Source organism: Ostrea edulis, chromosome 1, assembly GCF_947568905.1.
Source record: "Ostrea edulis chromosome 1, xbOstEdul1.1, whole genome shotgun sequence".
In the NCBI taxonomy this organism is placed as follows: domain Eukaryota; kingdom Metazoa; phylum Mollusca; class Bivalvia; order Ostreida; family Ostreidae; genus Ostrea; species Ostrea edulis.
Genome location: NC_079164.1, coordinates 32073263 through 32097086, shown reverse-complemented (window position 1 = coordinate 32097086; position 23824 = coordinate 32073263). Strand labels below are relative to the sequence as shown.

Here is a 23824-nt window from a genome sequence, read left to right as displayed (position 1 = left end):
GGAATTTATTTTTATTTTTAATGAGTGAGAACTCCAGGACCCTGGTTGATGGATGGTTTAGAAAAATAAAGACGGGAAGGGGGCTGGGTAGAGTACCAGTTTGAAATAGCAAATGCGTTTGTGAATTTTGAATTCTTTTACTCTACCTACCCCTGGTGATAGCACAGCCTATTGCCTAGTGACAGCACAGCCTATTCTTTAGCGACAGCACAGCCTAATCTCCAGTGATAGCACAGCCAATTCTCTAGTGATAGCACAGCCTAATGTCTAGTGATAGCACAGTCTATTCTCTAGTGATAGCACAGCCTATTCTCTAGTGATAACAGAGTCTATTTTCTAGTGATAGCACAGCTTATTCTCTAGTGATAGCACAGCCTAATTTCTAGTGATAGCACAGCCTATTCTCTAGTGATAGTATTCTCTAATGATAGAAACCTGTTGCCTGGTGATAGCAGAGTCTATTCTCTAGTGATAGCAGAGTCTATTCTCTGGTGATAGCAGAGTCTATTCTCTAGTGATAGCACAGCCTATTCTCTAATGATAGAAACCTATTGCCTAGTGATAGCACAGCCTATTCTCTAGTGATTTAGACTGTTTCCTTATTCTGTTCTTTTCATTTTCTGATTAATTTTTTGGATATTACACCGACGTCAGATAGGTGGTAACACCTATCGTTCGAGGTTGAATGAAAAAATACAAGTTAACGGTTCACAGATTTAGACCTTGACCGGAACGAAAATTACATAGGAACCCAAATTATGATTTTAAGGTTCCGGCCGGAACGAGAAATAGTCGGAACTTAAATTATGTGACAACGGACGGACAGACCAGGATAACAACAATATACCAAAAATTTCGAAAGTGAGGTCTACTCCTAACTAAATGTATATGGACCAGGTGCGGTATTCATTGACGGAAGCTGTAGGCCCGAAGTATATTAACATCTGACATGGTCCGTATAGTCACGATTACACCTCACACCTTGTCAAAAGTTTGGTTATTAACTGGTTAATTATTCTGCCATAGAAACGCATGTAAAAAGTTGAGAATAAAAGCTTAAAATCTATAAGACCCCCCCCCCCCCCCCCATTTGTCATCTGCTTTCTGTAGGCTTAAGGTGTTTTGAGTGACAATTCCTAGTGGTAACGCATTCCATCACCTGATAGTACGCGGGACGAATGAAAAATTGCGATAGGAAGCTTATGTATTGCACGAAGGTAGCCGGAGAGCAAAATGGTAACGACAATGCCTGGTCTTTCGCTGAGATGGTATAAGTCCATCGCTCTTGTCAACGGTCACTTCGTTGTGTACGATTTTATATAGCGTGGTAAGTCTGGCATCTCTACAATGATGTTCTGATGCAGTAATAGTGTCCAGTTGAGATGTTCTACCATACTAGATCTGTTCCCGTGTCTGTTGCTGACATAACGGATTGATCTGTTCCCGTGTCTGTTGCTGACATAACGGGCTGATCTGTTCCTCTGTCTGTTGCTGACATAACGGGCTGATCTGTTCCCGTCTGTTGCTGACATAACGGGCTGATCTGTTGCTGACATAACGGACTGATCTGTTCCTCTGTTGCTGACATAACGGGCTGATCTGTTCCCGTCTGTTGCTGACATAACGGATTGATCTGTTGCTGACATAACGGGCTGATCTGTTTCCGTGTCTGTTGCTGACTATTAGTGATTTTGAAATTCAAAACTGTGCTTTTATTGGACAAGAAAAATGTCAACAAATCTATGGTTGTTCAAAAGAGGGAAACTCCAGATAAAATTCACGAAGTTAACACTGAGGTACACACCAGAAAAGACTGGACCAATCAGAGAGCATTAAAAGTCCTGATAATTTAATAATTTTCAAAATTCTACGTTCTGCGACAAATTATACGCGCATCAGTTTGACGCATGTGACATAATATTATAATGGTTTGTTCCTAACCCTTGATATGAACTGGACCAATTAGAGAACATCAAAATTCCTGATCCTTTAATAAAAAATATTATACATGTGTACCTTCAATTAGAATGACCGAATATGATTGGCTGATGAGTAAACTGTTGTGCTGATCAAATACCTCAGACTGCAGAAATTCGGTCTAAGGTCCAGGACATGTTGGTCTATGAAGCGAGGTGGGGTCAACACTAGACATGCATCTTGTTAATTCGTGCCCCTATGTATTCGGTTGCACTACACCACCACACTCCCCACTGATATTTTCGGATAATGCCCCAGCGATGAAAGGATAACGATAAATGAGCCAACAAAAACAAGCCACATTTAAAAACCCTATTTTCTACGGTTAACATTTGACACTACAAACCTTTCGAAAGAAAAACAAAAAAGAAACAAAAATAAGCTTACATACAAATATATACAACAGGGACTGCATGGTGATTTTAACAAATGGGGTCAAAATCAAAAGTGAATTAGGAAACTTAAAATTCCGCTGTCTTTTAGTAGTTTCCTTTGCAAGCTCTTGGCAAGAAGATGTTTCATCATCTGGCGCTTCCATCTTTCGTATGTCAGCCAGCGGCTCTATGAAATCCTCCTCAGTTCTGGTATTCTTTCCGACAAGGGTCTGACGGCGTCTCTGGTGGAGAAAATTATGGTAAGATAGTGTGTCTCAATCGACTTAAACACAGAGGGATTTTTCTGTCAGAACATAGTTACAATCACTCATTGCGTACCACTTTGTTTTTCTTGCGATCTCTAATCCGATAAAAAAACAAAAAATCTGTCCTCCACAACGTACGGCTCAATCCAGGACTTCCGCAGTTTCTTTGACTGGCCAATCCAAGTGGACGTCTATCATGTAGACAAGATCACCAACATCGTATGTAATGTTAAGAAGACGAATGTCGTACGTCCGTTTTTGTCGTATATGCGCACTATGTAGATTTCCCCCTCGCAATAGGGTGAACTTGCGAGAAAACTTCTCATTTCTCTTTATAGTCAGCCGGGAATTTGGTCTCCTAATTATCACCTACACCCATCATAGCATCAACGGGTTTCAAAATTTCTCGTCCTAACATCGTTTTGTTAACCGTACATCCAGTTTGTTAATGTCGGCCCTGATGGCACCAGCAATGAGCTGTATAGGTGCCGGTATTATAGAGCTATACTTCCCCTCATAGTGAGACTATATGCAGGTGAGAATGGAATATTGTTACATAGATTTGGGAAGTTGACGATTGTATCCCGTTCGTCATAAAATTGAGTTGTTAGTTTGCTGTTAACACATATGTTCAATAAAATATCTAAGTATAAAGCAGATGTGGAATACTCTGTGGTGTCTTTTATTTCGAGTTCACAGAGGTATATCGAATCGACATATGAATGAAAATGATCATAGATGTAGTTAATAGAAAAAAGATGGTCGATGTATGTAAATGTCGAGTTGAAGACGATAGTAAGATATTTTTTTTTCTCATGTAGAAGTTTTTGAATAAATTGCCTCTTAAGAATATAAAATCTGGTCAGCTAATAAAGGAGCACAATTCGTGCCCATGAGATTCCCAACAGACTGTTGGAAGACCTGATCACCAAAGACTTCGAAGATATTGTCAGTGAAGAACTCCAGCATATTTAGAGTATTTCTGTGTAGAATCAGAATGGTGTTTAAGAAAGTAATTTTTTGAATGACTAACCACTTGATATAAATATTTCCCTTTTCCATTCATATTGAAGAAGCAACTGTCCATGATGTCAAGAAGTTTAGTCTTTAATCTATCACGAGGAATGGTCGTGCAAAGTGTTGAAAGGTTTTGATGTTGTTGATTTGAGAAAAGTTTTCCGATTTCAAATCTACAAAATTTCTTTCGATATTTTTAGAACCCACATTTGTTTTACACCATTTCTGGCATATGTTGTGGCACAATATGCTGGAAGGTTCTCCTTCACAACAATATTTTCCTAAGGAGCAAAAATAAAGGCTTGGTAGAACATTTGCTGGGTCCAGCAATGTATTTATGTTTGTAAGGGTTTTAGTGAAAGTTTAAGAATCCAGTATAGGTACGGTAACTTAAATGGATCTGTCCAATTGACTGGAATATTAAATGTGTTTAAAACTGAAGCATGATTTTGATGAATTGGATATCTTTAATGTTGTTAGAAACTAAATGTCAAGAGGAACCAAAACATATTCCTTATGTAACCTATCTAATTCTTCTATCACTTCTGGTTTACTAAATATAGATGGATAGATAGTACACACTTTTGTTTTGATATGCCTATGAAAGGTGAATATAACGAACAGTGATCAATCTCATAACTCCTATAAGCAATACAGAACAGAGAGTTGGGCAAACACGGACCCCTGGATACACCAGAGGTGGGATCAGGTGCCTAGGTGAAGTAAGCATCCCCTGTCGACTGGTCATACCCGTCGAAAGCCCTACTGTATAGTAGGTTAATATCGCGGTCGGAAAAAATCCCGATTTTTTCATTTAGCAATAAATCGTGGTCGGTTTAATTCGCGGAAAAACAAATCTTAATATCCTGAACCCGATTTCGCATCAATATGAAAGATTAACATTCAGTGAATTAATCTTTCATGTTGATACGAAATCGGGTTCAGGATATTAAGATTTGTTTTTCCGCGAATTAAACCGACCGCGATTTATTGCTAAATGAAAAAATCGCGATTTTCGTATGTAGTGAGCCACCTTAAGCATTGCAATACATGTATCTGTAGAAGGTCTTTGCTTCCTTTAGTATAGGTATACTCTTTGTAAGTAGTCAAAACATTGTAGATTACGGAGTATACGTACTATATCACATCTAAATTTTGATTTTACCGTTGCGACCCAACACGTACTACTGATAAGATCAATAGGACACATTGACAAATCATGAAATGCACGAGTTACATCGCTCTGACAATTTGGTGTTTACTTTTCATGGAGACTACAGGGAAGTCCACAGAGGAGATATTGCGAATAGCTTTGAAAGAAGTTGACGTATTGCGATTGGTTGTGATGGACCTTAGGAACGTAGTTATCCAACAGGATAAACGCATTACTGGTCTCATGACGTCACAAATTCAAGACCATGATAAAATAAGGAGACTTGAACGTGACTATAGAACTTTACGAATGAATTCCATTTCCTGTGACAAGCAGTCGATGCAATCTGTTGATGAACCCCAGACCAATGAAATGAAGCTTGCCAATTTGTCTAAACATATACCGCCCATGGTATCGACTGTCAGTGAAACTTCAAAGAATGGAAACAATGATGAATTATCAACATGTAAATCTCTCCCTTTCACTTTCTTTCTCTCTTTACTCTCTCTCACTTTCTCTCTTTACTCTCTCACTTTCTCTCTCCCTTTACTCTCTCTCTCTCTCTCTCACTTTCTCTCTTTTTTTACTCTCTCTCTCTCTCTCTCCCAGCCGCAGTCTCGATCCCACCGCCGCGTTAAACCTAAGATTAAGACGTTTACCATATGCAGTGACAGTTCCTTCGCTAAGCATCCAGTATAACCCAGTTTTCCCTGCTGCACCGACATAAGAAGTGAGAGTCACGAGACTTTCAGATATCACTTCAAAACTGGAGGTTCCGTGTTACGATAGGTGTTGACAGGATAAACAACCCTCACTGCTACCGCCCTGAGTGTCATGCATGAGCAGAAGTCACACCTCACCAGATAACGCTAGCAGACGTCCAACGGATAACAAAATTGTCCATCCGTTCGTCTCCGTTCCTTTGCCTATGCGTTTTAATCGGAACTCATGCGTTTCTTTTCCTGTAGTTGTCCAGTTCACATCCGTTAATGTCCGGTGGACATGAGTCACGACCGGACTATAACCGGACATGTAGCGGGTCAACCAAAGATGTAATTGACACCAACCGCATTTTACGGACAAGAAACAAGAAACGCATGAAACTGGTGATTACTTGTTGTCAGACGGAGGTCCACGAGACCGGTACAAGTCCGTTCGTCTAACGTTGAAAGAACTTTATATCAGTTTCCCATGCGTCCCTCGCTCGTTTAACCAAGTAATTGTAATGTCTTCAGGAATCTCTCCAGATTCAGACAGGATTTCTATCTTTGATCTTGGGCGGGTTGCGCTTCCCCAGCATTGTCAAAGAGGCGAGATGGGGATCTTGTACCTTTCCCATGCCCTGCGTTTACCCTTTCCCAACATTTGTAAACTTTCTTTTTGGAGGCATCATGGAAATATATCAGCGAGGGTGATAAGTCTGGAAAAGATATATCCACTTTCGATTATACTCGTTTTGTTATTCACTTGACCGTTACAAGTCCGTTTGTCTAACGTTGAAAGAAAGTTATACCAGTTTCTCATGCGTCCCACGTTCGTTTAACCGGTACTTGTCAGCCACTCAGACGGTTATGTCCATTAATCGACCTTTAATTGCCCGGTACGTGTCCAGTAGTCGTGTGGTTATTATGCATTGTGTACGCTTCATACACCGATCGCAGGAACCCCGAGCAGCGGCGGGAACGACTTTCATCAACGAATAGCATTATGTCACAATTCTTTGTATCCGTGCGACGTCTGTTTTTTGCTATCCGGTAAGGTGTGATTGCTCCTATAGAACTTCTCCTAAAGTTAGCGATGTCTCTGCATGAGGGAAAAATTCTCGCGCTTTCTCAAATTTGATCTCCTCTCTCTCTCTCTCTCTGTAGTCTAATGCCGGGAATTTCTTTTGTAAGGTATATGTGCTTAATATAAATTACAAAAAAATATTGATTAGTTTTCACTGATAAGGAATCTATATCCATATTGTCATTAACTCTATGATTTCAGCTCCCAAGACAAGACAGCTCGAGGAAATTGTGGCTTTTTATGCTTACATGTCCTCTGACCTTCAATCCGGAATTCACCATACCATTCCTTTTGATGTGGTGAAGACGAACGATGGCAATGGATATCACTACAATACAGGGATATTCGTTGCTCCAGAAAGTGGGGTATATGTGTTTACCTGGACCATTCGAATGACATTTGATTCGCAACACTCATTTGAACTCGTTGTCAACAATGTAGCGTATGGAGCAACATTCATGCGCACGCACACACCGGAAGACCAAAATGTAAGCGGAACGGTTGTCGTTCATGTTAACCAAAATGACGACGTATTCCTCAGAACACACGTTTCCTACGCCTATAACGCGGGAAATATCCGTAGCGATCAATATAGCAGATCTTCATTTGCGGGTTGGAAGCTGAACTAAAATGATAAAAACTTTTTATTTCTTTGTCCATTTAAATTTCTCACTTGTCGACAACACTTTGTCTATTGGAAACTCATAATCCTTTGTAATCATGACTTGTTTTCAAAGTAAAATTGTCCCCTTTCCTGTTAATGAAGAAGTACAATATTAAAGCAATAACGAGCTGCTAAATGTCTTGTCATTGACTGTAGAATAGAAAATCTCAGACTAAGACCCATGTAAACTGCATGTCATTAAACTACTTAGAGAAATTTTTAGATTGTTTGGAATGCAGCCTTGAGCGATATGCTCCATCGATCCTAGCGACAGTGATCAGAGTCAAGGGCAAACAATCAGTGTGGGTATTAGAGGATGAAATTCAGATGAGTAAATTGATGATTTTCAGCAACATATGCTTGTATTTCTCAGCGACTCTGCTATATTTCAAGAAAGGTTTAGAACACGGGAGAAATTGGTTTGTCTCATCCACAAACCCAGACGACGAGTGTTGAAACATATTATTTTGTAGAATCTATAATGGGAATTTCGTCTTTGTAATAAGTGTTGTGCCACATAAATAAGGATACATACAAGTACATTGTACATGTATTATTCATTATTTGCCATATGAAACATTACATCTCACAATTATTCGATCTTAGTACATAAGTAAAGCTTTAATATAACAGACAAATGAACACTGGACTTCTTATAAAGAATCCTCCTTTATGTTCACTTCAATAGTTTGATTCAACGAATGAACACCATTCCTGACAATATCTGACTTCTTCTCAATTTTTTCTTCTTCCTAAAATTAAAAGAGATCCATAAAATTCTAAGTAGATTCGTGTATCATTATTATATACCATTAATAATGATGTTAATATACATGTATATTCAAACCTTTTCGGTATCTTTTAATATTGCAAATGACGATAAATAGAGATAAAGCGGTGACAACAATCTTTTGTCAACAGGATTCCGTCTTGTTCCACCTGAAAATATGTTGTAACATTTAACTTATATATATTGTATTTCTCGAAAACATTAATTAGGGTAACAGGAGTGACAAATAAACACAACAATACTGTTTATTATATTATTGAATCATTCGAGGGTATCTGATTGGCTGAGATCCCATAAATAGAAAAAAGTAGAGCCACATGCCTTCGAGGTGAATATAACATTATCCAACAACGGACTAAAATGAATTGGGAATTCCCAGATTGATATGTTTGGTTATTCTTTAGTCGTCCAATGGAAACTCGTCTCTAATAATTTTCTACTAGGTCTTGAACTCTAGCTGAAAACAAAGATGGTCGCCTACTGTCGTTTCGTAAGCTCTAGTAGCAAGTTTCAATGATGCAGATTATTCAATAATATAATAATAAGGCAATTGTTGATATTTGTTCCGTCAATACGATGATTTAGCTACTCTCGAGGTACAATATTCACCTCGCTCTCGGGGCTGAGATAACGTTGAGAAAGGAAACTCGATTTACCTGTTATTAAACTAACGATAATTGCCACTGTCACACCCACGATCACAGCCAATGAACTGTACCACAAGTAGGATATGTTGTACAACTCATTATGCGAATCCCTGCATTTGAAAGAGTAATGGGAAAGCATTAACAACAGGATATTATATAAATCGGGAAATTGGTATAGAATTGGTAGCAGTAACGAATTACTGTTCAGTTACTAATGTAATTACTACTAATTCATGTAATACTAGTCAATTCATTCGTAGGACGACATTAAGTGAATTTTTTGTTACCCGGAGACCTCGGACAGTTGTGAAGTTGTTGAGGTTCCTGTCTGTAAAAATGAAGTTGTTGAGCTGCTGATGATGGCAGTAGTCGATGAATTAAGAAAGGAAGTGACGTTTTTGTTATGGCACGTGAGAGGCGGTGCAGCAGGTCTATTAACTATTGCACTAATGGCGAGCCAGAAAGTGAAGACGAGGCTACACAGGAGACCACTACCAGCGCCCTAAAACATTGAAGTTTATAATAAAAAAAATATCTCTTTGCATTATATCCCAAAGTTATAAAAGCGACTAATATAGATCAATTTCAACAGTTTGCAAAGCGTATGTTGGATAATCTTTTATACAAAATGCATCTTTTAAAATGTTATAAATCATCAACTATGAACTGAATATCTGATTAATCAATCCATCATCATACCTACCCATGAATTGATACAAGGAATAAACATCGCCATTACGAAAACACTCAGAAGTGGTCCTCCAACCATTCCAAATATACTGAGGGCGATTTGCAGGATCAGAGGTCCCATCTTTTCTGACAGAAAGGCCAATCCGATCGTTAGGAACCCGTATATTAGAGCGATTATTTTAGAGTAAAGTGTTGCCCGCTTTTCGTTGATATCGGTCTTAGTGAAAAATTTGTACAGCGGACGGAGAACATCAGTCATAAAAGTTAAGGCAAGGGCATTCACTCCAGACGACACAGTACTGTTAATTATAAGGAGTTAAATTGGATTAGAAATGACGTAAACATTTTTTGCACCTAAGTCTTAAAGCATGTGGCATGGAATCAAAAGTTTCCAAAGATTTGATTGGTTCAAGTCTAGTCGTATTTTGGATATATTCTGAAGAGATTTTAATGTAAATTACAGCTGCACTTGCCTTAAAGATGCACTGAATATACAGGCCACCATTAGTCCAGGAAATCCAGCATAGTCACCCAGGACATCCATTACAAGCCATGGTATCATCTGTAATATATTCGCTTTAGCTTAAAAATAATAGCACAGCATAACCATGGTGACAAAAACACGTGGAGGTCAGGTGGTTAGACGTATATCCAGTGTTGTTAGGCAGATGGATGGATAAAAATGCAACTCGGCGGAAGTGAGGAATACTGTACATTAGATGTACGTTTTCCTCCACTACGTTTTCCTCCACATATAACAGTACCATCCATACTACCTAAACTAGTGGACTGATTTCGTTTGGAGAAAGCAATTTGTAATGTTGAAATCTCAAGAGAAGTTCCATACCTGATCCCTTCTTTCTATGACACACCCCACTGGGTCATTGTCTCCATATCGGGCAAATAAGATCAGACCGACGTATACCAACAAAGTGGTGAAGATCAAACTGGCTGGGAGGTTCCAGTAAAGCGCCCTGAACAATAATTCACAATCTATTAACTTCGTTGACTTTATTTCTTTTCTAGAAGGTAAATACTGATTATGGTCCAGAAAAGGTACGAAATGCATTATCAGTAAACTAGATGATGATAGTCAGCAGATTTATTGACCTTAGAAATACTACTAGCTTACACTTGTGCGCTTCTGCAACTTTCCATACTAAGGTATCGTTGAATCATGGCTTGGTTACTACCGTAGATTGTCATTGACGTCACAAAACCACCGATGACCAATGTCCAGAAAGTGTGCCGCTCAAAGGGACTGGTGTTGAAACTAAGAGAATACATGAAATATATAGACCTAAAGGCAGATTTATACATTTTCTCCATTGAGCTTTGAAAATAAGTCATCACTTGGTATTGATTTACAGATGGTAGCCACAAAAATGAGTATTTCTAAACGCTTGAGACGATAAGAACGCCATAAGGATTCCTTACTTATCTGCTTGGAGTTTCCCCGCCCGTTTGGCTGTCTCCCACACATAGTCAAATCCCCCAACCTCTATGGTAACTTTTATTACTAATGCCAAAAGTCCGATAAATACAATGGTCATCTGGAAGACGTCTGTCCACATCACGGCCTTTAATCCTCCCTGTAGTCAGTTAACATGTTACCGATTGCACTGGCTACAGAATATTTGTGTGTACACCATCGATTAGATAAGTATTTCGTACTTACAATAGCTGTGTAAAATGTGCACACCAGTCCAATAATTAAAATTGAAACCAGCATACTGAATCCCATAACTGAAAAGAGGGGAAATACAGAAATTATTCTATGAAAAAGAAAGGTGAAGATTTGAATTTTCTCTTTGGGATTCTATTTAAGTTTGTAACATCTTTTGAACGCAATAATATTAAAACAAGAACATCACAGAGAGCTAGCCCTGGGGGCACAACACTTCAACGAATTCACTATTGATCAAATTCTCACTTTTATATAAAAAAAACCAACCCCACATACATAGTGAAAAAGTGAGACTTTTAATGACCCGCAGTCACAACATCACCTAGGCAGACAGTCCTACATCTAGTATAGCCAAGGGTCCGTGTCTGCCCAACTCTTAATTTTGTATTCCTTATAGTAGTTATGAGATTGATCACTGTTCGTTATCTTAATTTTTTCTCAAACGTTGTATTTTTCAGAACGTACTCATACATATAAATGAAAGGCGGAAATAACGAACAGACACCAATCTCATAACTCCTATAAGCAATACAAAATTGAGAGCTGGACAAAAACGGACCCCTGAATATACCAGAGGTGAGATATATCTAAATGTCGAGTTGAAGGCCACAGCAAGAGATTTCGTAGTTTTCTTTTTCATCTTGACGGGCAAATGGGATGGAAAAAACGACAAACAAAAATCTGGTGCTTAGTGCATGTTGTCATGTGCAAAAAGAAAATATTAATCATGTTATCTAAATAATTACCCTGACCTTCTGATCTTTGACCCTAAAAATCAGCTGACCTCTTCGTTCGAATTTGCCGTGTGCCTCAAATACTGGATGATTATACAGTCAAATAATTCTCCTTTCATGGTGATACAACATTATGAATCATTTAATTGATATTTATGACATTCATCTTTTGATCACAAAATCAATTACTGATATCCTTGTTTGAAGTTAACTTTCTATTTCAGTCACTTTCTAGTATGTACACGAAAACACACTGGTGAGTATTCATATTCTTCAAAACTTTATGGTGAAGTGAGTTTAGAAAAAAAATCTTACATTACCTTGATTGAGTGCAAGAGCTGGAGCATACAGTACCACAGCCATGTAAAGCAACTGCAGAAGAATTGAAAAAAAAATATACATCCTATAGATCTTATACAGCTGTGTTGCTAAAGTTGATTATATATTTCGAAAGCAGCAGTAAAAATAAAAAAAGACATCTGACCAACACTTTTACGACAAATAAATACATTGATGCAAGTGGAATACATGTATGTATTTTTCACAAACAAACATATGGAAATTGAATAACAGAAGCGGAAGCTGGATAAGTGTACCTTGTACGTCTGAATAAACGTAGATTTATCTGCTCCTTTTATTAATAAATAATAAAAATAAAAAATAAAAATTACCGAAGGAGTTAACTGCATTTTCAAATACCAATAGCTTAAAACACTTTAGAGGAACACCAATGTATATTAACACATTTGTTATTGGCTTTGAATTCTTGTAGCATAGGTAACTCTAAACATGAGAAATGCTAAGGATATCATTAGTTACACAGGTAACTCTAAACATGAGAAATGCTAAGGATATCATTAGTTACACAGGTATACTTAAAGGTGTACAGGGATTTACCCTGGGTTGTTTTCCTTACACCATGAGGCCTGCTTACTCTGTGAACATTCACTACAAAGCCGAAACATCAGGGGTAAGACGGGATGTCAGCAGCACACGAACACGTACACACTATATACACAATGTACAGCAACACATGAACACATACACACTATACACACAATATACAGCAACACACAAACACGTACACACTATACACACAATGTACAACAACACACGAACACGTACACCCTATATACACAATGTACAGCAACACATGAACACATACACACTATATACACAATGTACAGCAACACACGAACACGTACACCCTATACACACAATGTACAGCAACACACGAACACGTACACTCTATATACACAATGTACAGCAACACATGAACACATACACACTATACACACAATGTACAGCAGCACACGAACACGTACACCCTATATACACAATGTACAGCAACACATGAACACATACACACTATACACACAATGTGCAGCAACACACGAACACGTACACACTATATACACAATGTACTTATTCATAGAACAGAGCATTCATGCGCGTAATGAACAAGTGAAGATAACGATCAGTGATCAATCTGATAAATTCTATAAATAATACAAAATTCGTAGAAGGGAAACACGGACCCCTGGACATACCAGAGATGGGACCAGGTGCCTAGGAGGTAGAAAATAACAGTTTTTGGAAGAATATTAAAATTCCAAACGGTTGTCTTACAATCTTGAGCATTTACACTGTACAGGTACAGTACGTACTTGAATACCAATCGCAGTAGCTCAGTGGTTATCGAACACCTGCTTTGTGACCAGTGGATTCGAGTCCAGCATGTGTCTTGGCTGTGTCAAACCTAAAACGTAAAGATAGGTAGTGATTGCTCCTTCGCCAACGCTCGTATTTCGGATAAGACCTTAAAGTTTCGGAGGAATGACACGATCAATAACCCTCACTTATCCGGCCCTGAGCGCCATGCATTGGTGTAAGTTTGTAAATACTACACCGACAGTGGGAGAGGTTGCTAGAACTCGTAACTTATCTCTTTGTATATTTATACAATATAATATCGAATCGAATCAGACAGTGGTGACGTCGCAAATTGATTGCAAAGTTCTCGAAGGGACGTAAAACAAACACACGTACATGAAGACAACTTAATTCTTAAAACTAATAGAGCACAGAGCAACCACAAATACTAACACCTGACAATAAACCAAATACGACAATTCAGGCAGTTATATTTCTAACAATGAACGAAATAACAAGCACAAAGGACGACACGTGATCGATGTCTGAAGTATTGATTGATGTTTTCCGCCACACTCAACAATTTTTCAGTTATATGGTGGCGCCCACTTATTGGTTTATTGGTGGAAGTTTATTGGTGGAAGAAAGAACCCCCGACCTTCCGAAAGTAAACTGGGAAACTTTCTCACTTACCGGCGCGAGCGGGATTCGAACCCGCGCCGATAGAGGTGAGAGGCCATGTGATTTTGAGCGCGATGCTCTAACCACTCGGCCACGGAAGTCCCCGAGATCTGAAGTATAAAGAAGTTATGGTCGTGTGAGAAGTAACACATAGCTACACATGTAAATTGTCTTCATCATTTTGTTATCTTGCATCTTGCCATTCCTAATTCCAGAGGGTATTTTGGGGTAAAAGGATTCACCATTTTTATCTGTATGAAACTCAAGGTCAGAACACATGAAGATTGAGCTTTTACAAGCGACCGAGTAATGTTTTGAGGTAATCGTTTACATAAAGGATTAATTGTACTTCTACTTTTTCAAACAATTACAACCATGGAATGGAATCATTTCCCGTGACCTTCAGTATGGTGTTAGAGGTAGGCAAGACCTGTACCTAGATAGAATTCTAGTACGTAGCTACTGACTTTTGGTATGTCCCTCTTTATCATCTTAATCCTTATTTTCTGAATCAACTTTTCACAAATATGGAGTTAATACACGAAAATATCCAAATGACACCTATTTCAATAGTTTTCCTTATTTGAAATATGTCGTAAATTGATCCAAAATTAAGTACAGATGGTTATAATTTTGCATTGTTTTCTTTTGTCATTTTGCAGTTGAATAACAAAATCAGACAAACCTAAAGAAAACGGGAATTGATAAACCTCCAAACAAAGGAAATTGTTCTCTATGTAGATATGCTTCCTCTGCATGTAACTGACAAAGAGCAGAACAACTGACTTACAATGAATACATGTGACATAGAAATGGACCCCCACCCCTACAAAAAAAATACCCCTTAGAATTCCAACCATGCAGACACATGGCATTTACAAATACGGTACTTTCATTATCAATATGACAGTCGTCAATAATTTCCAAATTTCTTCCTTAGTCCTTATTTATGAAATATTTCTTCAAACTGTATCGTATGTTTTGTTTTTACAATCTACAAATGCTACATAAACAGGGCTGTCGTGATACAAGGAATTGAAATTGATTGTTGTTGCAGCAATACAACGCAGATCCTTCTGAAAACCTTGCAGTTGGTGATTAGGAAATGCTATTTTACTAGTTATAATATCTGTTATTCTATCATGTAGTATTTTTTCTAATAGTTTTAACCAATAGGATAATAATGACACCGGTCCGTAGTTTTTGGTACCCTTTCGCTTTGTAATTAGACTGAACACATTTACTTAAATTGTAATTGACATAAATCTTCTGAGCGCTTATCGAAAGTTAAAGATAACGAACAGTATTTAATCTCTTAACTCATATAAAGAACACAAAATTAAGAGTAGGACAAACACGGATTCGTGGACACATCAGAGGTGGGATCAGGTGTCTAGGAGTAACCATTCGGTCACACCATATCTCGATCAGTTAAACGGAGTTATTCCGCAGTCAAAATAAGTGTGTAAAGAAAGGTTTCATTTGGTATGAAACATGTCAGACAACATTTTACCCAAGGTGTATCGGCAAATTAGATCGTCATAACGACCGTAAATGTTGTGAAACGCTGACTTTAAATTAGAGACTGTTGAAACTGTTTCCCTATAAGTAAAACATCAATTCTATATTATGGTCCCACACTACTTTCGGGGTCTACAATTTAAAGGAACTCAAATCTGCACTATCTGGAGATGCTTGCAAATCAATATAACTAAAATCTGCACTATCTGGGGATGCTTGCACATCAATATAACTAAAATCTGCACTATCTGGGAATGCTTGCCTATCAATATGAATACTGTAGATTCCTAAATATACGCGAGGAATTTATTATTGCGTAATTTCGCGAGAAACGTATCTCGCAAAAGAAAAGCATTTGTTTTTATTTTTATGTTTTTAAAATACATGCAAGAACTCTTGATTAACAGACGACACGCGAATTCATGTTCACGTGATTGAAAGTATACGAGTCATTTTGCCATATTAAGTACTCGCGTAAAATAAAGAATCTACAGTAATCATGGCCCTGGTGTTCTTGAAAACAAGACTTGAAAAAAATTCCTATGCTTCCCAATGTAAAATTTTGATTCTTTATTATGCCCCTGCTCTAACGCATGGAGCAATTATTTGAATAAACGTGAATCTATTTTAAGCTAGAAAGCTTTTTTTGTAAATTTCAACTTTTCTGGCCATGTGGTTCTTGCGACGATTTTAGAATTACCTCACCGTATTTTTGCCTTTTAATTCCATTATGTCCCCATTGAAGATAGCATAACCCCTTCACCCGAGAATGCTTTGTGTCAAGTTTGATTGATATTGGTGATTCTAGAAGATTTGAAAAGATGTCACAAAATTTTCACTAATTCTTATGTCTAACTCAAAAAACGTTTGTGGTATTAAATATTACATTAATGACGACTGGGCTTCATAGTAGATTTCGACAGCGCTATAAACAGCCTTATTCTCGTGTGTGAATTCAGCTCAGCAGTGAAACCCCCCCCCCCCAGGGCACTGTTTTCTGAACATTGATTACCGTAGTTACGTAGAATTTTTTAAATCCTTGAGTCGCGTGATTGAATGTTGCTGGTTGTGGGTTTACTCTGCCCTATAACACTATAGTACACCAATGGTACTCCTGTTACTGGGAAGGAGAACACAAGTGATGCGCTTGAGCTACATTGAAAAGAAAATATAGCACCATTGACTATTGAGGAAGTAATATCAAAATAACCAAACTTTATTTTAAAAAATCTTCTGGCAGGAAGCCTCACCCCTCGCTTAGCTTGGACAGCCCTCGAATCCCTATCTATTTCATTCTTGAATTTTAAGAATAGATAGTGTTTAATCATTGACTCACCATTTGTAATTGAAAGACGATGCATCCCATTGTCCGTATAGTTTTGCTGAATCTTAGTTCTAGATACTGAAATAGAATCACATAACCATCAAATTCAATTGATACATAATCATGTAAAGAAATGACCGATCCCCAGTCTGCTAAATACTATATTTATGAGCGTTGTATCTCTCTTGTAACTTAACAACTGACATTCAAATTTTACTGACCATTAGAAATACCTTAGTTAAGCATTTTAAACATCAAAGTGGAAAAATGAAATTTCAACATTTTCAGTTCAAATCGTGTCCACGTAAGGATCACGTTTACTAAATTGCGAACTTTGTAGTCGCCGTCTTTCCGTGGAAACTATTGAAAAAAGTTTAAGGACGTGTACAATGTGTGATTGTAATAGTATTGGTGATGAATTTCATTATGTCGATGAGTGTAAATATATGTATTTTTAAACGACAGAAAAACGTTTCCTAACAATTTTTTTTATAACCTCCAGCATTATTAAGGTTAATGAGCTAATGAATATAAACAACATGGTAGTTTTAAAATCATTGGCAAAAACTTGTTATGAAATTTTTTAGTGCTGTCTGCTCTTCTAGAACTAATGTACTTGCACCTAACTATATCAAAACATAGTTGTCTATTTTGTGACCCTTGCCTGTAACATTTGATTATAATAAGAGTAAATATTTACATCTTATTTTTAAGGAATAAAGGACTGTAAATTGGGTACATTAGTTATACCAAACAGTGGTAAGCATGTATTGAAGTGCATGTAATGCGCATAAAATACTTTTTTTCTGAAGTAAATATGAACATGAAATGCATTGTATGGGTTCTTTTTGTTTCAGTATTTGGTATCTTACCTCATAAGCACTTGTGATTTCCAGCCTATGAAAAACTGGTAAAAACGCGTGGACAGCCACCGGAAATGTAACGATGTTTGAGAACGATATCAGCCAATACATGGTTCCATGGTAATATATTTCTGTTGGTACTCCCAGCACCAACACGGCGGACAGAAAACTGGCCATTAGAGACAGCGTCACGGGGACGATAGACATTTTTCTGCCTCCCAGTAGAAAATTGTCAGTGCTCTGTCGTTTTTTGTCTCGCCAAGCATAAAATATTCCAATGGCTGCCGATACCACTAGAGTCAAAATGAAAATTACATAGTCTACAGTTCCAAATCGTTTGGTTTCCGCCATATCGGCCCAGAAATATGGACGAAAATAAACTGGGAATGGTTAGATGCGCTTGCAGCCTTTAACTGGATTTTTCAGTTTCGTATTTCGTGAGTCTGAAACTGTAACCCTGTCTTAAGACAATGGCCGATGATCATTGTTCGGTCGTTAGAGGTTGTTTGCATGGGAGAGATAAGTGACCGCCTTACATATCTATTCAGTACGATGTTTTGCCGTCATATTAATCGTTTTAAGTACATTTTCTCTGATGTTTCCATAACAAAGGCTTTTAATGTTATCTGGAAGAATTTACCTATGGCACTAGGTAGCCAGTGCTGACTACAGTAATTAAAGTAGTGTAAAAAGTAACTGACACATCTAATTATCCATCATCGATAAGAATTTACCTATGGCACTAGGTAGCCAGTGCTGACTACAATAGTTAAAGTAGTGTAAAAAGTAACTGACACATATAATTATCCATCATCGATCAAAATTTAAAGGGAATAATATATATTTTATGCTCTTTGCTTATTCCATTCTATTAGTATGTAAAACTTATACGGTACCAATTTTGATGCACCAGATGCGCATTTCGACAAATAATGTCTCTTCAGTGATGCTCAACCGAAATGTTTGAAATCCGAAAAAAACTTTTAAGTTTTAGAGCAATTATAGGGAAAAACAGTGTGCCAAAATGGTGGAGTCAAATACGTCTAAGGATAAGAGCTATGCGTGAGGGAGATAATCCTTAATTTTGAAATGAATTTCTAAATTTTATAACAGCAATTAAATATACATCCGTATTTTCAAGCTAGTAATGAAGTACTTAGCTACTGGGCTGTAGATACCCTCGTGGACTAACAGTCCACCAGCAGAAGCCTCGACCCAGGGGTCATAATGTAAAACTTATACGGTACCAATTTTGATGCACCAGATGCGCAATTCGACAAATAATGTCTCTTCAGTGATGCTCAACCGAAATGTTTGAAATCCGAAAAAAAGAAGAAGTTTTAGAGCAATTATAGGGAAAAACAGTGTGCCAAAAAGGTGGAGTCAAATTCGTCTAAGGATAAGAGCTATGCGTGAGTATGTAATAGGTAAATGATTTCTCAGCGGTTTTTAACATGTTACAGACTTGATAACGACAAATACATGCATCTCTACAAAAAAAGTTGTTTTTCGCATTCTCGTCTAAATTATTTTTACTTTCAGAATGTTTCACTAAACAACAACATGGATTTAGAGTTGAAATGCACACCGTACGGTCATTGGTAGGAGTTACGACATTTTACTGTGCAAGCCTAATTTATTTTTTTCTCCGATTTTTAAAAACAGTTATGAAGTATGATAATGAAATACCAATCTGCATTAAGAATTCTGAATTGCTAGGATTACTCGAATAAACACAACCAAGTGCAAAGTGAAGATAACGAACATTGATCAATCTCATAACTCCTATAAGCAATGCAAAATAGATAGTTGGGCAAATACGGACCCCTGGACACACCAGAGGTGGGATCTGGTGCCTAGGAGGAGTAAAAATCCCTTGTCGACCGGTCACACCCGCCGTGAGCCCTATATCCTGATCAGGTAAACGGAGTTCTCCGTAGTCAAAATCAGTGTGCCAAGAACGGCCTAACAATCGGTATGAAACACGTCAGACAGCATTTGACCTAATGATAGGTTGTATTGACTAAGTAGATCGTTATAACAACCATAGAATTTGCAAAATGCTGCCTTCAATCGAGACTGTTGAAACCCCTGTATCATCAACTTGTTTGTCAGTAGCTTGCTCGATTTAAAAACTGACTATACGCAGAACAAGCTCTTGCGTATCGAATCAGCTGAGAAATATAAACACCATATGAAGGTGATAATGGAATATTGCTACATAGATATGGGAAGTTGACAATGAAGAAGATGAAATCATCCCGTTTGTCAGACAGTTGAGTTGTCAGTTTGCCGTTAATGTCTACTTTCAATAAAATATCTAAGTATGAAGCAGAAATGGACGGCTCTGTGGTGTGTTTTATTTCGAGATCACAGGGATACATCGAATCGACATATCAATGAAAGTTATCATTGTTAATCGACAAAACCGTCGTCGATATATCTAAATGTCGTATTGAAGGCCATAGCAAGATATTATTTCTTCGCACGCAGAAGTTGTTGAATAAACTCTGCTTCATATGAATATAGAAACAGGTCAGCTAACAAAGGAGCACAATTGGTGCTCATGGCAATTCCAACAGACTGTTGGAAGACCTGATCACCAAAGATCACGAAGATATTGTCAATGAGGAACTATAGCATATTTTTTATTTCAACTTCAGAGTACTTGTGCGTGGAATCAGAGTGGTATTTAACAAAGTACGTTTTTGTATGACTAATCACTAGATATAAATATTTCCGTTTTCCGTTTTTGTTGAAGAAGCAACTGTCTATGAAGTCAAAAAGTCTAGTCTTTAATCTATCATGAGGAATGGTTGTGTATAGTGTTGAAAAGTCGTAGGGTTTAATGTTATTGATTTGGCAAAAGTTTTGCGATTTCAAGTTTACTAAAAGTTCTTTAGAATTTTTTAGATTTCACATTTGATTAACACCCGTTCTGGCATATGTAGTCGCATAGTAAGTTTGAAGTTTCTCCTTCACAGCTGTTGATATTTTCCTGAGGAGCAAAGATAGGGGCTTGGTAGGGCACTTACTGAATCCAGGAATGTATCTTTGGAAAGGTTTTTATTACCTGCACATGGTGTTTATATCTCTCAACTGATTCGATACGCAAGAGTTTGTTCTGCGTATTGTCAGTTTTTAAATCGAGGCAAGCTACTGATAAACAAGTTGATGGTACAGGAGTTTCAACAGTCTCGACTGAAGTAAGCATTTCGCAAATTCTATGGTTGTTATAACGATCTAGTTCGTCAATACAACCTATCATTGGGTCAAATGCTGTCTGACATGTTTCATACCGATTGTTAGGTCGTTCTTGGCACACTGATTTTGACTACAGATAACTCCGTTTACCTGATCAGGATATAGGGCTCACGGCGGGTGTGACCGGTCGACAGGGGATACTTACTCCTCATTTGCACCTGATTCCACTTCTGGTGTGTCCAGGGTTCCGTGTTTGCCCAACTATCTACATTGTATTGCTTATAGGAGTTATGAAATTGATCACTGTTTGTTGTCTTCACTTTTCATGTCGTTTAGGAATCCAGTATAGGTACGGTAACTCATATTCATTCGACCCATTGAATGGGATATTAAATGTGTCTAAAATGGAAGCATGGTTTTGAAGACTTTCATCTGTTGAAAGGGCAGTTGGAGTATAAGTACGTTTACCAAAGGTGGAATTAATGCCAAGTTCGTTTGAAATACAGTTGTAATAATGAGCCTTACAAACAAAGACAATGTTGTTACTAGCTTTGTCAGCTGAAACCAAAACATATTCTTCATGTAACCTATCAAATTCTTTTTATCACGTCCGATTTACTAAACACAGAAGATGTTATGTACTTTTGTTTTAATATGTCTAATGTGGGTATTCCTCTTATGCTTTTAACCCATTCTGACAATGTATCAAGTTCTTCTTTTTCATATTTAGCCCATCGTCTGGCATAATCTTCGACAGAAATCATAATAGAGATGAAGTTCTGTCGCCAATTAAAAGACCGAGGTTTTCTGTATTTAGGACCTTTTAGAATAAGTGATTTGAGATCCTCATTCTCAATTATATCAACATCACTGGTAATGACATGTCCAGCTGGACTATAGTTGAAAGAAGATGAAGAACAAGAATACGTTGGTGGATTACGTATAAGATGGTCTATATCTAGGCACTGCAAAGTTTGCTTATAATCAAAAAGTTAGGATGCAATAGTAGAAGTAAAGCTGTGGGAACTGCAGGGTGTAGACTTGAACTTGACATAAGTTGGAATACACGACTGAACCCTTTTATTACAAAGAATGTTGCTTATGTTTACGGCATCTATTCCTTTGTTTGTAAATTTGGGTTTAAGAAATTGGCGGCATGATTTGGAAGGAATATCATCTATGACCCGTACTGGTTTAAAGAGCCTGTGATAAGCAACATCCATAATCATAGAGTTCAGTCTATATTCAGGAGTTGAAAAATCCAAGTATAGACTAGCTACCGCTTCTTCAAATAACGTATGTAAAACTCTCGATGGAACAGAATAAAGTTTTTTACGAATATGATGTGGACCTAATTGTCTGTTGACGTAAGGCAAAAGTGAATCAAACGTGACGTCATTTATACTTGGTATTTTATATGAACGATGTCCATGTCTGCGTTTCCGTCTTTGAGTATTGGGAAAGGGTCCCATCACAATCACGTTATTTCCTTGTGGACTAGTCAAATTTCCCACATAATATACATTATCATTGCATCCATATGGAAATACAGTGCCTAGAATTCTGATCCAGAGATCTTCTCGTTGTCTACGAAAAGGTGTGCTTAATGTTGGATTGTTTGTGTGATGGTAATTTTTTCCCAAACATCCTTACCCTCAGTGACATGAAGGAGTGGTCTGGTGCATTACCACCTTTATTTATTTGTTTGTGCCCCGATATTCTTTTATTAAGTGAACTCTTGGTTTCTCCGACATAAACTGAGCCACACAGGTTATACTCAATGACGGAGACAACGTAAGAAGTCAAATTATCAAAATTTTGGTACGGAAACTACGTACAGTAAGATTACTACTAAATGAATTTCTAGTGATCAGTATATCACAAGTTTTGCAATTTTTTGCAGAACATTTTGAGATTGAGCACATTGAATCTGAAAAGGAATTACCAAACATATCTCTTAAAGGAACATAACATTCTTTAGTTTCAATAAACAAAAACATTTAATTACAGGAAAGATATTAACAACAGAAATAAAGGGAAAAATGAAATACTGATGGAAAATAACAAAGTCAACTCGAAATTATTGCAATCTTTTGAGAATATATTAAAGATTTACGCTAATACTTTCTAAATTTCGATTTGTTTTGGAGAGGGCCTACATAGGCTATGCCTGTTGCCCGATCCTATTGAGTTTCTCAATAAAATATGTTTGAATGTTTTTTTAATAAGTTCAAAATTCAGAATAAGTTTGGAATAAATGTTAACAGATATATTCAGTATACAGTGAAACTTCTCCAAACCGACCCCTTAGAAAACCGGTTCTCCCTGAATATCGGCCGATTTTCAAAGTCCTGGCAGAAATCTTAAGATTTCCTCACACAGAAATTATTTTAAAGACAATAACTCAATTTACCAATACAAAGTGTTAAGATCTCTGCGATTTCTGTGCTGGATCCTGCTGATATGAACTTAAGACGATATGGAACAACACAGCGACACGACAAACACTACACCGTGTTGACTTTACAAACATGATACACAGTAGAACATGTATGAAATGACGTTTCCTCCTCCTTGGTACCTTGAAATTGGGGAGAATTCAAAGTGTTCAACCTTGGGAATATCGACCTAATGTGTTCACTCACTCTGACTGCACGGATTTAGCAGAGATATTTGAATTAAGACATGGACACGTCAGCTGAGTGAGTGGACAGACAGGATGTGTCAGTATATAAAATGCGGGAAAATAATTTTTAAAAAACCCCAAAACAACCAACTTCTACCAAGTACG

The 23824-nt window shown here is 37.4% G+C and overlaps 2 protein-coding genes across 2 annotated transcripts; one reads left to right on the top strand and one right to left on the bottom strand.

Annotated features, from left to right (window-relative positions):
* Positions 1-4800: 4800 nt before the first annotated feature.
* On the top strand, positions 4801-7375 carry LOC125660245 (uncharacterized). The gene is made up of 2 exons (XM_048892082.2): positions 4801-5253; positions 6777-7375. Exons 1-2 carry the CDS (start codon positions 4854-4856, stop codon positions 7202-7204), a joined length of 828 nt encoding a protein of 275 aa, XP_048748039.1. The 5' UTR covers positions 4801-4853; the 3' UTR covers positions 7205-7375.
* A 430-nt stretch (positions 7376-7805) lies between these two features.
* LOC125676938 (sodium-dependent multivitamin transporter-like) lies at positions 7806-18180 on the bottom strand. The gene is made up of 13 exons (XM_048915176.2): positions 17839-18180; positions 16979-17044; positions 12108-12159; positions 11045-11112; positions 10804-10958; positions 10499-10639; positions 10214-10340; positions 9840-9928; positions 9380-9665; positions 8964-9178; positions 8686-8786; positions 8087-8178; positions 7806-7991 (listed from the first exon to the last, which is right to left on the bottom strand). The coding sequence occupies exons 1-13, from the start codon at positions 18178-18180 to the stop codon at positions 7893-7895; spliced, it is 1833 nt and encodes a 610-aa protein (XP_048771133.1). The 3' UTR covers positions 7806-7892.
* Positions 18181-23824: the final 5644 nt, after the last annotated feature.

Coding starts and splice junctions, on each gene's coding strand:
- LOC125660245 (XM_048892082.2), top strand. CDS start 4,854: ATGAAATGCACGAGTTACATCGCTCTGACAATTTGGTGTTTACTTTTC. Junction 5,254..6,776: donor CAATGATGAATTATCAACAT/GTAAATCTCTCC, acceptor CTATGATTTCAG/CTCCCAAGACAAGACAGCTC.
- LOC125676938 (XM_048915176.2), bottom strand. CDS start 18,180: ATGGCGGAAACCAAACGATTTGGAACTGTAGACTATGTAATTTTCATT. Junction 12,160..16,978: donor TCGTCTTTCAATTACAAATG/GTGAGTCAATGA, acceptor ATTCTTCTGCAG/TTGCTTTACATGGCTGTGGT. Junction 9,929..10,213: donor TCATAGAAAGAAGGGATCAG/GTATGGAACTTC, acceptor AATATATTACAG/ATGATACCATGGCTTGTAAT.